Source organism: Rhinolophus ferrumequinum, chromosome 21, assembly GCF_004115265.2.
Source record: "Rhinolophus ferrumequinum isolate MPI-CBG mRhiFer1 chromosome 21, mRhiFer1_v1.p, whole genome shotgun sequence".
NCBI lineage: Eukaryota > Metazoa > Chordata > Mammalia > Chiroptera > Rhinolophidae > Rhinolophus > Rhinolophus ferrumequinum.
In genome coordinates this window covers 38661089-38675710 of record NC_046304.1, presented here as the reverse complement: position 1 = coordinate 38675710, position 14622 = coordinate 38661089, and the positions used below count along the sequence as shown (strand labels likewise).

Genomic DNA, 14622 nt, shown 5'->3' with positions numbered 1-14622 from the left:
TACCGTGGCAACGAAAAAGTGCGGGAATTACAGATAAATTAAAACTGCGACTGCGCTGTGTGGAAGCTCGCTGAGCTTTCTGGACCGAGGACGGTCCGGGGGTCTTTTCATAAAACTGGGCCCCTAGGCCCGGGAAGCCCAGACGCTTTGCTTTGGGTAAAGGTGAGAAAGCCCTGGGGAAAGGAAAGGGACCCAAGGGGTACTTCGGGGGACAGACGAGAAACAGGTGTGGAGAGAGTGGGGGAGAGGGGACCTCTAAAGGAGAGCAAAGTTGGTGTTATCTGGCAGGGACAAGCGGAGAGAAAGCCTAAGACGTCAGGGGAAGTCAGGGGAAGTCGTGGGGAGGGGTGCACTTTGTGGGTCGCGGGGTGGAGGGAGGCACCGAGGATAAGGGGGGGTGGCTGGATGTGTCCATGGGGGAATCCTGAGAGGTACTGGAATATGTCTTGAGGGGGACGTCATAATAGGCTGGTGTATGTGAGAAAGGGAACCTGAGTAAGAACCGGGCAGGAATGTGTCTGGGAAGAGGAGGAGACAGAATTTTGCTGGAGGGATATAGCTCTTGAGAACTGGATTCACCTGCGTTTCTGAGAAGGGACCAGAGGGGCGTCAGTAGTCACAGATGCTGCTGGCATGGATATGCCTGAGGATCCTGAGATGAATGCAGGCCACTGGTTAACGCTGGGGAAAGACAGGGTGGGCAGCCTCGGTTGGTGTTGGTTTTGTTTTTGTTGATTTCGGTTTTAAGCGAGAAAAAGAAAACGGCCAGGATGATTGGAGAAACCTGAAGCTTCCACCATTCACCTAGTCACCCCACTATGGCTATCTCTTGCATGGAGAAAGGAAAGCACCAAAAGGAAGTGGTTGGAGGCTCTATGTGAAAAAACATAATTTAAATGGTCTTAATTACCAAAAAAACCTTCGAATTTAAAAAAATTAAGCTTTTCTCGTTAGTTCTATGGTTGGTATAATTCTAAAGCACTCCAATTTTAAATTTCTTATTTTAAAATGGCACTTAATGAAACTACGCTGTTTTTATAAATATTTTAAAGTGATTTATTGATATACATACATTTAAGTTTATGTGTTAAAGTTTGTTGTAACAGGAAGAAATGGATTTATGTGTGGATCGAGTTGAAGAAGTACAAAATGTCCTTAATGCTATGCAGAAAATCTTAGAGTGTCCAATCTGGTGAGTCAACAGAATAATTTGAGATTCTTATATGATTGTATCCTATGCAAATGAATAGAATTGACCTTATACAGTGAGGAGAAAAAATAAAATGTCTGTTAAGAGGAGGCTATTAAAGTTGCTGCTTTTTTTAACTGAAGAGATTTAAGAATATAGAAAATTCATCCTTTTTCTCCATTCTACTTCTCCCCTTCCCTTTCTACCGCCTCAGCATACACAGCCCCCTCTTTCCCAGTCCACAAATTATTTTGATTGATTCTACATTGGGGCAGGGATCTGGTTTGGATTAAGTGGCACTTGGATTTTTCATCCAGCTCTAAAACCAGCTTGATTACTTGAAATGGACATACTTAATATGGCAAAGAAAATCAGGAATGATTGGTGCCCGAGAGTAGGTAGATCTCTGGGAGAACCTTTGAAACTAGCCTTGTGTATTTAAATAAAAATAGTGCAAGGCCTCAAGGCCTTTAGCAAGTCTCTGACTTTTTGAGTGATCCTGTTTGTCTTCATCTGTAAAATAAAGAGGGGACCAGAATATTCGTTAAAAATTTGACGTGTAATTTACATATAGTGAAATGCAGAGATCTTAAGTGTGCAAGTCTATGAGTTTTGACAAATATATATCTGTGTAACCCACTCAAGATATAGACCATTTCTATTACCCCGGAATGTTCTCTTGTGTGTATTCAGCTCTGAACGTGCCAGCCTTCCACAACTCTTGGAGACCTATGAATATAACTGTATTTCAATAGAATCAGTTTCTTATATAATTTTATATTTTTGTATTTTATGCATTTAAAAGCATTACTTCGAGGAGGTGGTTCATGAGCTTCACCAGCTGCCAAAGGGAGTACACAGCCCGACAAAGGTTATGAACCTCCTCAAGCAGTCCCTAGGTGATCTCTGTGGTATCTCAAATCTACAAAATAAATTAAAAACCATACCTCAATCTCTTGGTGAAAAGCCAGAAAGGAAATTTGGAAGAATTATTGCCTGTCCTTTCCCCTCTTATTCTCTTTACTCTGATCATTTTGTTCTCTTAACTGTTCTTCAGATTTGCAGCATGAACTTTTATGCTTGCTGTTTCTGTTACTCGAGAGTGAGTCCTTCTCGGCATGGTGTCCAGGTTCTTGGCGTCTCAAGCAAAGAATTGAATGAGACACAGAAATAAAGTGATGAAAGAGTAGTTTATTAGAAGAGATAGTACACTTCAAAGAAACAGAAGCGGATCCAAGCAGTAGAGAATGGTTCAAGGGCCCTGACTAATGCGGCCTTGGTGGTTTTTATCTTTTTCTCTCAAATGTACTGTTCCTTTCTGGGCGTGGGGCCACCTGATTGACACCTGTGATTGGCAAGAGGCTATTACCTCATCTTTTTTAAACTGCGCAGGTGTGAGTGGCTGGTTTAATCTAGTTGGGTATCTTGTAACCATTTGTTTACCGCGGAAAGGGGAAGTTTCGGACAGAGAGGGGAAGTCTTCTGGGCGTTAATGTAGAGACCCGATGCCTATCTCTGCCTGCCTTGTTTTTCCCTTGAGAGACTTGATCCCCATAAAATGTCTATGGGAAGTTGAGGGACAGGAGGTCTGTTCTTCTGTATCTGCTTCCTGCTGGGCAGGAGTGTAGAGCTGTCCCTACCTATTGGGGGATTCACAGAACTCTGGCCCTATCTGATCTCAGACAAGAGGAAGGGGTCTCAGGATCCGCCTGGAAGACCGTGTTGGCTTATTTGGTTGGAACTGGCAATCTTGCTGGGGTATCCTCTGCATCCCCAAGGCCCCTGATGAGGAAAAATAGATTTTAATTAATCTGTTAGCTCTATACAGACTGTGGCCATTCAACCAGTCATTTAGGTGGCATCAATTGTCCCGGAGCTGTGCCCAGAATGGGTTGGAAAGAACTTGAGGCTTCAGTGATTACAATCAGCAAGTGTACTGGCCTGGGGGAATGTTAAAACCTATGTAGTTTCTGAGATGGCCAAGAGTTAGGTCGGGAATGGCTTGGGGAATGTTGGGAAGTCACAGGCTTTTAGGAGGCTAGGAGCAATCTTTAGGATTCAGAAACTGATTAAAAGAATAATCAAAGCCCCGGGCTAAAGAGCTAAGAAACTAAGGAAAAGGAGACTTAAAATTTCTATAGTGAAGGAGGCTTAAAACTTTTGTAGTGAGGGAGCTCTCCCATATCATTTCTTTTGCCTAGAATGCTCTTCCCTCAATAATTTCGTGGCTTGCAATCTTGATTAAAATAACCACCTTTCCAAAGAGGCAGACAACCCTATTTCAAATTGTAATTCCCCCACCCCCAGCATACTGCTTATGCCCTTTGCCTGTTTTATTCATCTCTATAACTCTTATTACTATCTGACGTTCTCTCTCTATATAACATCCCTTTTCTCTATCCCCGCAGAATATAAACTCCATGATGGCAGAGGTGTTTGTTTGTTTTGTTTTGTTTTTTGCAGAGGTTTTCATTTGTATTGTTTACTTCTGTATCCTCAGGAGTTAGAACAGTACCTGGGACATACTGGCCACTTGGTAAACATTTGTTGAAGTTATTAAAAAACTAATTTGGTTCTTTGATAGTTTAATGGTTTTTAATATGGTGATGGTTAATGGTGGGTCACACTGAAAAAACAAATTGGAAAGCTGCACCTATTGCTCCTTACCTTCAATACAGGAGAGTAAATTTAAGTAAATCTTCCTTTGTGCGTCATGGAAGTTGTTTTTCATATTTGGAGTCAAGTAAATAAGATTAAAGAAAATGCAAGTTGTGTTTTCAACTTAAAGAGATGCAAGATTTACAAATAACCCTCCTCTCCCTTGCCCCTCAACATTTCAGCCAAACAAAAACAAGAGCTAAATGAGATTTACAGCCTACTTTATGAGACATCAGAGGCAGAAAAGCAGGAAATGGCAATTGGGGGGAAAATTGCTTTTGAAAAAGCATTAAACTTACTCATGATAATCAGAAAGAATGATCAAAAAGTCCTCAATAGTGTGGCACTTGGGTCCATTTATTTTACATTTCCACAGAACTCAGTCATAAAAATGTAATGTTCTTTCTCATTCAAGCGAATTAAACCATCAATTAAGAAACTCGGATACATAAAAATTAAAAATGCAAAGTGAAAGTTAATGTGAGATTTTCATTTCAGTCAAATATTTTGTATTGTACAACTTATTTTTTAAAAATCTGTTTTCTATTGGAAATAGACTTAAGTTTTTAAACTAAAACTGCAACCTAGTCATTGTTAAACCTTAAACTCATTTAAATGGAAAGTTTTAGGGTGGGAATCATAGCTACTTCACTTTTTTTTTTTTTTTTTTACAGTTCCCAGAACAGTACAATTTACTGTCATGTCTTAAATGATTCCTGATTGTGACTGGTAACAGTGTTACTTATGGTAGCTATAGGGAAGATTTCTTCAAGGTCTCTAGAGCGAAAATTCCTTCCGTTGGCTTCTAAGTTGCTGTTGACATTTATTTCTGATAATTGGTGATTCTAACTTTTCACACGTGACTATATAAAAATTTTGACTTTCAGAAGAGTTTTTTAAAATGTGTATCCTGGTGGGTGGGTGGTGTTTTTGGAACCCAACCTAGATTCTTTTTTCCAATCACCCATTTTGGAAGATTGAAATGCAGACATACGGTAGGTCTAAAATATTGCCTGGGTTGAAAAGTGTTTAAAACATTTGAGTCACTAGTATAGTAAACATTTACTCTCATCAGAACCTAGAAGAGGAATATTTTAATTTTTGTCTTTTCATTCCCATTCCCTCTTGAAGCTTTTCCTTCAATAGTCATGACCTTTTTACATACTGGAGTTTTTATCAGTTTGAAGTTTGTTTACAGTATGTTTGTATAGTTTGACTTATAATTACCATACTGAAATATAATTATTTTAGAATTGAGTCAGTGGTGAGAATCAAAGCCATCTGATATCATAGCTAAATCCAATTTCTTTTTTACTGAGACTGTCTTTGATATACGCGTCTCTCTCTTATCTAAGGAATAGTGATTTGGTGACAAATCAGAGTTCTCTTTGGTGGGTTTTTCTTTTTAATCGCATTCAATCCCAATAATAATGTTAACATCGGTACAAGTTATCTCAGGTTGTGAACATTTTCCCAAGTAGCATTTAATTTTATTTTCATGACAGCCTGAAGAGGCTGGTAGAATGGGTGACAGTTTCCTTATAGGAAAGTGAAGTTCAGTCAGGTAGAGTGTTTGGCCTGAGGTCACTCTGCTAATAAAAAAGAGAACAGGTAGTAGAAACCCAGCTTTCTGACTTACCCTTGTATTTTTCTTTTCCTTCCCCTGTGCTGCATCAGAAACCCCGTGATTACAAGAGTTGTGTTACCAGACTCTTCACAAGGAGGCTATTGTCCCCCAGCTTTCCTTGTGACCCTTTTCTAAAAAGTTAAACATTTAATGAAAAGAACCACATTCCTGTCACACACAGGTTACCTATTGTATGATGTCCGCCTGAACTTTACCAAAAATCAGTTTCTAAAGCTCTCATTCAGAATAAGAACTAAAGACTTAAAATAGCCTGTAAGTTCCTAGCTACCTCTCTGACCCAGGCTCCCAGCTACCTCTCTTACCTCTTCTACTAGCACTTCCCCCCTTGATCATTCCATCCTAGTACCTCACCTATCGCTGTCTTTCAAAACACCAGATGTGGTCCTGCTCATTCTGTCTTCTCTGCTCCCTCTGATGGAATGTTCTTACCGCAGTTGTGGCACAGCTAGCTTGTTTCCTCATATTATTCACTGTCCACCAATGTCACCTTCTGTGAGTCCTTTCCTGACTTGTATACACCCCCTAACACACACTGTACTCCCTAGCCTCCTCACCCTTCTTTATTTTTCCCATATGCCCTTGTCTATTTCTCAATCAACTGTCTACCACAACTAGAATGTTAAGTTCTGTAAGGGCAGCTTATTCACTGTTGTATTTCCATCTCCAAGAATAGTATATAGTAAATGCTTAGTAAATACTTCTTATATTAGTAAATGAATTAATCTCAGGAAGGTCTTGAAATTTTGTGGATAGATGCGGAGGGGTGGGAATTTGGGTGATGTATTTTCTTTTCGAGCAATTTTAATATTTTTCTAAGTTTATTATTTTCTTCAGTGAGTATTTATTACATTGTTTTTACAAAGTAATTAGAAACCAAACATTATGTACCTCCTGAAGTAATGTAATAAAAGTACACAGTATCAAAAGGCGTTCTTGCCAAAACATTGTTCTTGCCAAAAAAAATTGAACCTTAATGTGGTTAAGCCTATAGGTCTAGTTTACAGAAAATAGAGGCTAGAGGAACACGTTAAACTACACCATAGGGTTACAATCAGCAAAATCCAGAATGTGGGGAATTCTACAGTTCAAATGACCTAGTTTTTAAAGTAAATGACAGGGGAGTGGGAATGGAGGGGAAATCTGTAGATTAAAAGAGACTTGAGATATATCAACCAAATGCAATGTGTGGATCTTGTTTGGATCCTGATTTACATACTCGTAGATTTAATTACTAAATTTTTATGAGACAGGAAAATTAGAACATTAATTGTATATTAGATGATATTAAGGACATTATTTTTCAGCAGTAATAATGGTTTCATGGTTATGCTAAAAAAGTCTCTTTTTAAAGATATGTTCTGAAATACTTATAGATGAAATGATATGACAGCTGGGATTTATTTTAAAATAATCTGGACTTTGGGTGGATATTGGCCATGGATGAAATACAGTTGGCTGTGAGTTGATAATTGTTGACTAGGAATTCATTTTACTATTTTATTTGCTTTTATTTGCTTAAGTGTAAATGCTTGAAATTTTCCATATTAAGAAATTTAAAAGGCAATCACAAAAAAAGTGCTATGAGAGAATCCTAAAGAAATACAAGTTTTTGTCTTTGTAGCACTTACAGTTTACTTAAGATAGAGGATGGGCACCCACAATGAAAGTTCAAAAAAGTGTATCAGTGAAAACTAATTTATATGAAGTAATATCAGCTAATCTTTTAAATGCTATAGGTAGTATAAAGTGTTGGAAAGAGTAATCTGTTTTGATGTCTGAAAGCTCGGAAAGAGTACGGATCATATTCTCTGCTGTAGTTTTGGCTCCTAGCACAGCAGACGTTAATAAATATTTATTGAATGAACTTAAAGCCTTACCTTGACTTTTATAGCCACTTAAAGTTGAACTTCTTTATTAAGAATATATTTATTTTTAAATGAATTATTGAGCCACTTTTTTTTCCCTACTCTTCTAGTCTGGAGTTGATCAAAGAACCTGTTTCTACAAAATGTGACCACATATTTTGCAAGTAAGTTTGAATATTTTATGTGACTCCGTTAGTGATTTTTGTGCTTATCCTTCATAACTCAGAAAACATCTAACTTTACAGAAGCTTTAGTTTCTTCAATTAAGTGAAAAAGAAAAATCTAACTTTCATTCTGCCTCACAGAGTACTCAGAAAATCATTGTAAGTTGGTTGCAGGCGTAGGTTCCTGGTAAATTATTGGCACGTTTATTTAGTGGGATATGAAATCACTTTGAACAGCTATTTGGTTTTTTGTGCCCATGGGTGAAAGCATATTACAAGCAATTGTGAAATAAGCAAATTGTGTTTCAACCTTGCCAATTTCTCTTTTCTGTTCATTTCTTCATGTTCTGAATTCCTCCTTCAATGTTTCAATGTAGGACCAGTTTATTCATAGAGCAATACTTTTGTGAAGTAAAATTTTAAAGTCCTAATATTTAAAAGGTTACAAACAGTTGAAGATAAACCTTTTAAATGTAGGACTCTCACTGTGTCTTAATGAGAAACTTTCTGAAATGTACTGTGTGCTTTTCTGTCACCTTGAGTAATGAATACATAGTATTATAGTGAGTCAAGAACAGGTTGAATTGTGAGCATTACTTTGAGAGCTTGTGGAAGAAGGAAATTATAGGTAGAGCAAATAATATGAGCAAAGGTACGAAGAGAAGGAAGTAGAGCATGTCCAGGAAAAAACCTAACTTTGCATATGTGTATAGGTATTGTGTTAGAAGAGGAAGAGAGAGAAGCCTTCACGGGGAGATGACATTTGCAACAGAGAAAAGATCCAGGAAGAGGTAGAATGGATTGGAAATGGAAAATGAATGAGAGAGAGAGAGAGAGAGAGAGAGAGAGAAAGAGAAATGTTATTCATAAGAAGTAATGAAGGGAAAGGAGAATAATTCTACAGAAAGATTTTGAGGTAGGGTGGGAGGAGTTGTAGTTTGAGCTCAGTGAAGTTGGAGGTAAAGACATCTGTTGAGATTGAAAGGGTTAAAGTTGGCAGCCAGGGGAGAGTAAGGTTTGCAACTCATAATACAGAGAATATGATAAGCAGAAGAACCAGCCATATTTTAAATTATATATTAGAATTAAAAGTAGAGAATAATTCCCATGTGATAGGTAAACTTTTTTGTGAAATCTCTTTTGTAATACCTCTGTACTCTGAATAACACCTTGATCTATATGGTGAGAAAACTGGGGAAATTCCCCAAGCATTAATTGTATTTTCTCAGGATGAACTAATCGCTAACGATAAAGTAGTTTTATTGGCTAGAGTAAGTCTATAGTTCTGAAATCTTTCATGAGATATACAAAAAAATAATAACACCAGTCTAGAAAAAAATTACTTAGGCCATCTGTGCATTAGCTTGTAGTTTCCAAACAATAAATGAAATATGTAATATTTTTTGGAAGTCTAGAACCACATTGTCCAAGGAAATATAATATGAGCCGTAAGTGTAACTTAAATTTTCTAGTAGCCACATTATTAAGAGTAAAAAAAAAAAATTATTATTATAGTTATATATTTGTATATTTTTAACCCAATTATGACCAGAATTTTACCATTTCAAAATATAATCAATATAAAAAATATTAATGAGATATTTGTTTGACTTTTTTTTTTATAGTATGTAAGTTTCATTCAGACTGTTCACATTTCAAGTGCTCAATAGCCACATTTGGCTAGTAGCTTCTATACTGGACAACTCAGCCTTAGGAACTTTCTCCTCAAAGTGGGACTCATGGACCACAGCAACTATATCACATGGGAACTTGCCAGAATCTCAGCCCTATTCCAAACCTGAATCGGAATCTGCATTTTCACCATATTCCCCAGGAGATTCTTATACCCATTAAAGTTTGAAAAGCAGTGTTCTGGCATGATGACCTTCCTCTACACTTATTTGGAGGCTAGTAAGAGGGACCAGACCAGGGATGGCTGAGGTTTAAGGACCAGATAGACCAAGTAATGCAAGTCTTGGGGTCAGCTAACTGAGGCGATCCAGATAAGTGGTGAGTCAGTGTCAGGGAGGTTTGATAGCTACATACATTAGATCATAATATCAGGGAATTTTGGAGTCTAGCAATGGGTTGATATATCAGAGGTCCAGAAATAGACAAGAGATGGATAGTCTAGCAAGTAGATTGAACATAGTCTCAGGAGTCTAGCAGCAGAAATGAGCAGAAGTTCAGGGTGGTGGTTATAAGGGAAGAAAAGTAGCAGGGAATCGAGCCATAAGAGGTTAAGAGTTAGGGCTAAGACTTGTCCCTAGGAGGCAAGAGCCTTGACCCATGGGCCTGGGATTCCAGGCAGGGAGCCTCGCACACTCCCAGATTTAAGAGCTCAGGATAGATTCTTAGTTGTTGGAACTAAAGTACAAATAAGAAGTTTGATCAAGAAAACAGAGCCTTATTATAGAAACTGACAAGGTTTGGTAAGACCAGCAACATAAGTGGCTGCTGAGCTGCTAAGCTGTGGGACTCTCTGGATATTGATTTCCTTTAACTAGGGACCATATTGGTCCATAATTTTAGCTCTGTTGACAGGAATCCAGGGCACCCAATATAATCGAAGTTAGCGAAAAGCCAGCCTACCTTTATTTTGCCTAAACATAGAACTGTTACTTTATTGCTTCCTGCCAGGATAGACTTGGATGAGCAACTCCAAATTGGATGAGTTTCTGTAACATTGTTAAACTGCTCATGTTATAGACATACTCAAAAATGAGCACTCTGAAAAGTCCCTCAGATTAGTTTGTAGCACTGTGATTTTACTATTTTCCATCAGCTTTTTCTTTAAAAACTGAAGCCACCCTTCGGAAAACATACTGCATTTGCTTAAAAAATGTGTTGTTGCCTCCTTAAGTATTAGAAATCCAAGAAGCCCCAAACTTATTTGAGCCCTTGTCACTGAGAACCTCATGCAGAACTTATTTATATATGTGTCCTTATTTAATTGGTGTATCACATAGATTTCCTCAAAAACAGAATTTAATAAACTCTTTCTGAGCCCCGAAAGATATGCTAATGTTCTGTTGGTCTGTCAATATTTTCCTCAGTGCAGTCTTTTCAGGTCATGTACAAGTCCATTTTCTCTTTTGAGTTTAGTTAACCTTTATGCATCTGTTCTTTTTCTAGCATAATGAAAGATTAGAACCCATATCTTGGTTGATTTCTACATACCTAGTTCCCGTGTGTTACTTATGTAATTATTGTACGGGCTACAATGCAATAGTTTAGCTACTGTATTCTGCAGTGCTGTGTTCAGGGAATTCCCTCCCTATCCCCACTTTGAATTATCGGATTGTACCATTTGCCACTGTAATGTATGGATGCCTCCTAGAGCCATTATGTTAAAGTACAGATAGTGTTTGAATCTTCTCAAGGAGTGGTACCCTCTACTTTGGCTCTTTAAAGGGAATTTACATACAATACCGGTAGCATTTAGAGCTTTCCTGTAAACTGTAGAGTTGTTGCATCTGTATAGGTGAAGGAAGTCCCTTTCTCCTTGACCATACAAAGCTACGTACATTCACTGGCTCCGGTAGGAAGACTACGGGCTTTGTTGCAGTTCAATTTCAGATCCAATATCACTTTCACCACTTGATTGCTGTGTGACCAGGGACAAATCTCTGCTGTGAAATGAATATAATACTTCAGGGTTGTTGTGTGGGTTAACAGAGGGCAATGCATGTTAAAGGACCTGGCCAGTAAAAAGTATTCTCTAAGTGTCTGCTGGCTCACCTGTCCCACTGCCTTTTCAGCGCCCTTAATCTTTTCTTTCCTGGCTGTCACTTCCCTAGCCAGAATATTATGTCCTTTATAATGGTGGGGATTTTATTTTGCTTTTCCACTGAATCCCCTGCATCTCGAACAGTACTAGACATGTAAAAAATACAAATATTGGTTGTATGAGTGAATGGCTGCTTTTAATGATCACCATGGCTATCTCTACTGCTCTCTTCTCTTTTTTTCCTTTCTACTTTTCTTTTGAGTCTTCTTTGGTCTTCTTCCTAAGAGAACATCGATCTTTATAGATCCCTCCAGCCAATGGAAGCGGTATTTTCCTTTGTTAAGGAAGCTGACTCATGAGGCTATGTTACATGTGTTCTTCAAGTCTTCTTAGCCATAGTCATTGTCTGAGACAACCAACAAAATTGTTCTCCATCCAGAGCCATTCTAAAAGCCCAAGAAGAAGGCTGAAACCTTCTTCTTTCCTTAGACTTCTAGTGAGCAGATTAGTTATGCTACACACTACGTTAGGCTTATAAATATAAAAATGAGCACATTTTCTCCCTGCCTTGAGTTTTTTATTTAACATTTTTATTGAGGTAATTTACATGCTCTAAAAGTCACCCATTTAAAGTGTACAATTCAGTTTTTTAAGTATATTCAGAGTTTTCCCACCATCACTGCAATCTAAAGTTAGAACATTTTCATCGCCCCCAAAAGAAACCCTTACCCATCAGCAGATCTACCCCATTCCTACCTCCCACCTCCTCTTAGGCAACCACAAATCTGCTCTCTGTCTCCAAATTTGCCTATTCTGGACATTTCATATCAATAGAATCATACAGTATGTGGCCTTTTGTGTCTGGCTTCCTTCCTGTAGCATAATGTTTTCATGGTTCATCCAATATTGTAGCTTCATTTTTTGATGTGGATAGCTAGTTGTCCCAGCTAAATTTTTGGTAAGATTATTCTTTTCCTATTTAATTGTCGTGGTGCCATTATTGAGAATCAATTGACCATAGTTGTATGGGTTTATTTGTGTACTCTCAATTCTATTTCTTCGATGTCTATGTTTATCCTTATGCCGATACCACACTGTCTTGATTACTGTTGCTTTGTAGTGAGGTACTGAGTTTTTAAACTAATTGTATATTAAACTAATATATGTTATATATTAAACTAATTATAATCATTTTACTTGAACTACTTAACATTTATGTTTGATTATGCAGCATGAAATAGTTATCATTAAATATGCCATATTAACTCTTTGATAAGTTTTATTTGATCATAGCAGTAAGCCGTATGCATGTAAGTTCAGTTTGCATAGATCATTGCTCCTGTAGTTTAGTTTTCTGCTTAGGCAGCATCTAAAAACAATTAAAACCATCGGTTGTAATTCACCTGCCATTATCTTTAAAATGGCTCTTAAGGGCGGTTGTGAGATTATCTTTTCATGGCTATTGCCTTTTGAATATTCTCTCTACAAAAAAGTAACTTGAATTGTTCTTTTCCTTCCTTATAATTTATAGACTTTGTATGCTGAAACTTCTCAACCAGAAGAAAGGGCCTTCACAGTGTCCTTTGTGTAAGAATGATATAACCAAAAGGTACGTAATTGGGGTAGTGATGGGAGGTTGGAAGCAACAATGGTAGGAAAAAGCAGAAATTCCTTTGGTGTTCCTATCAGACCATTCCTCAGTAGAAAAATGTGTAAAAAGGTGTTTAGCTGACAGTAAATTATTTCTTACGTCATTTTCCTGAAAGTTTTATTGTATTGTATTTTCCCGAAAATAAGACCTAGCCGGACCATCAGCTCCAATGCGTCTTTTGGAGCAGGAATTAATGTAAGACCCCGGGTCTTATTTTCAGGGAAACATGGTTTGTCTCCCTTATACAGGTATTAGCAATTCATTGCCTTTTTCTAATGCTTCTGGATGGTTCAAGAACTTGCAGTCTTATCTAAAGTAGTACTGCACCACCCTGCCCCCATTGTCTCCTGATCCTGCTTTTATTTTTTTTCTTTGCATTTATTTCTACTTAACTATTTATACACACACAATGTATTTACATATTGTGCATCCCTCCGGCCAGGATGTAAGTTCTATTAGGGCACTGGTTTTGTCTGTCTCAGTCAACACTGTTTTTCCAGTGTTTGACACATAGTAGTCACTCAGATATTTAAAGGATGAAGTGAATTATGTTGTCCGACCGCTTTACTAAATGAAAATCTTTCTTTGGACATTGTCATCTATCTGTGCTTTCAACATACTATAATCATCATTTGACAGATATGCCTGAGCTAGAAGTGGGAGATTGGGTGGATGAGATTCAGATATTAAGAATAGTAGGTTTGCTGGACAGTGGATTTATATCTACTATGGATTCAGAGTGTTATTCTTTTAGGTAGTTATAGGCTTTTAAATGTAGACTTGCGTGGCAAAAAAAAAGATTATACAAACAATACTGATGTCAGTGATGTTTTGATTATAGAATTAATAGCTCTATTTGAATATACTTTTTCTACTGTTGCTGCATTTTTTTATTTGTTTACATGTCTTTCCTTATGTTAGTGTCATTAAAGAGTTGATAATTTTTTGCTAAGTGTGTCTCTCAATTTAATTTCAGAAGCCTACAAGAAAGTACAAGATTTAGTCAGCTTGTTGAAGAGCTATTGAAAATCATTCATGCTTTTGAGCTTGACACAGGATTGCAGTGTAAGTGTTGTATAGCCCCAGGCGCCAGTGTTCAAGTAGCTGTTCCTTAAAACTCAGGAGGAGGTTTACGCAATTATTTTCCATGATAGGTGATAAGACCTTTTGGGCTAGGTTAATTTTAGCTCTTTATCTGTAATCTGTCTTTTAAATCATTCCCACTGGGCTCACACCTTATTTTATCAATCCTAAGATTCACATTTTTCACATTTTAACATCTCCAAAATTGGGGGCAGTTTACCATCCATGGTGTGTCATTGTTTAATTTAGTGTTTTCTTTCTTAGTGATATAAAAAATAATCATGCTTCTTACGTTGTTGGTATGTTAGATTCAGTGAAATATGGTGTTAATAGACAGATTTGTTAGTATCGAGGTGGGAAAAAGAGTAGAAATAACTGACAGTCTATGTGTGTGTTTCCTAGGAGTAGAATTTCCAACATTGATTTTTTTAAAAAGTGTAAGTAGGACCTTCCTTTACAGGAGTTCACCCAAATCTTCCTTCCGTGCTCTCAGAAGGCATAAGGTGACTCCAGGAAGAAATGTGACTCTGCAGTGCCTTAGACCAGACACTATACTTGAGGATGTGATGTTTCTACTGAAAATAAGTTCAAGAAGGCACGTGCAGCACCAGAAACTAGAAAGAAAGTGGGCGGA

General features: G+C 37.5%; 1 protein-coding gene across 4 annotated transcripts in view; it reads left to right on the top strand.

Moving 5' to 3' along the window:
• Positions 1-44: 44 nt before the first annotated feature.
• Positions 45-14622, top strand: part of BRCA1 (BRCA1 DNA repair associated) — a 51418-nt gene continuing 36840 nt past the window's right edge. For 3 of the 4 annotated variants that reach the window (XM_033091590.1, XM_033091591.1, XM_033091588.1), the window contains exons 1-5: positions 45-162; positions 1094-1192; positions 7471-7524; positions 12786-12863; positions 13882-13970. In XM_033091590.1, the coding sequence (XP_032947481.1) occupies positions 1113-1192; positions 7471-7524; positions 12786-12863; positions 13882-13970 (301 nt within the window). In that variant the 5' untranslated portion in view covers positions 45-162; positions 1094-1112. The remainder of the gene's footprint in view (positions 163-1093; positions 1193-7470; positions 7525-12785; positions 12864-13881; positions 13971-14622) is intronic. The other variant, XM_033091589.1, reaches the window with a different exon arrangement.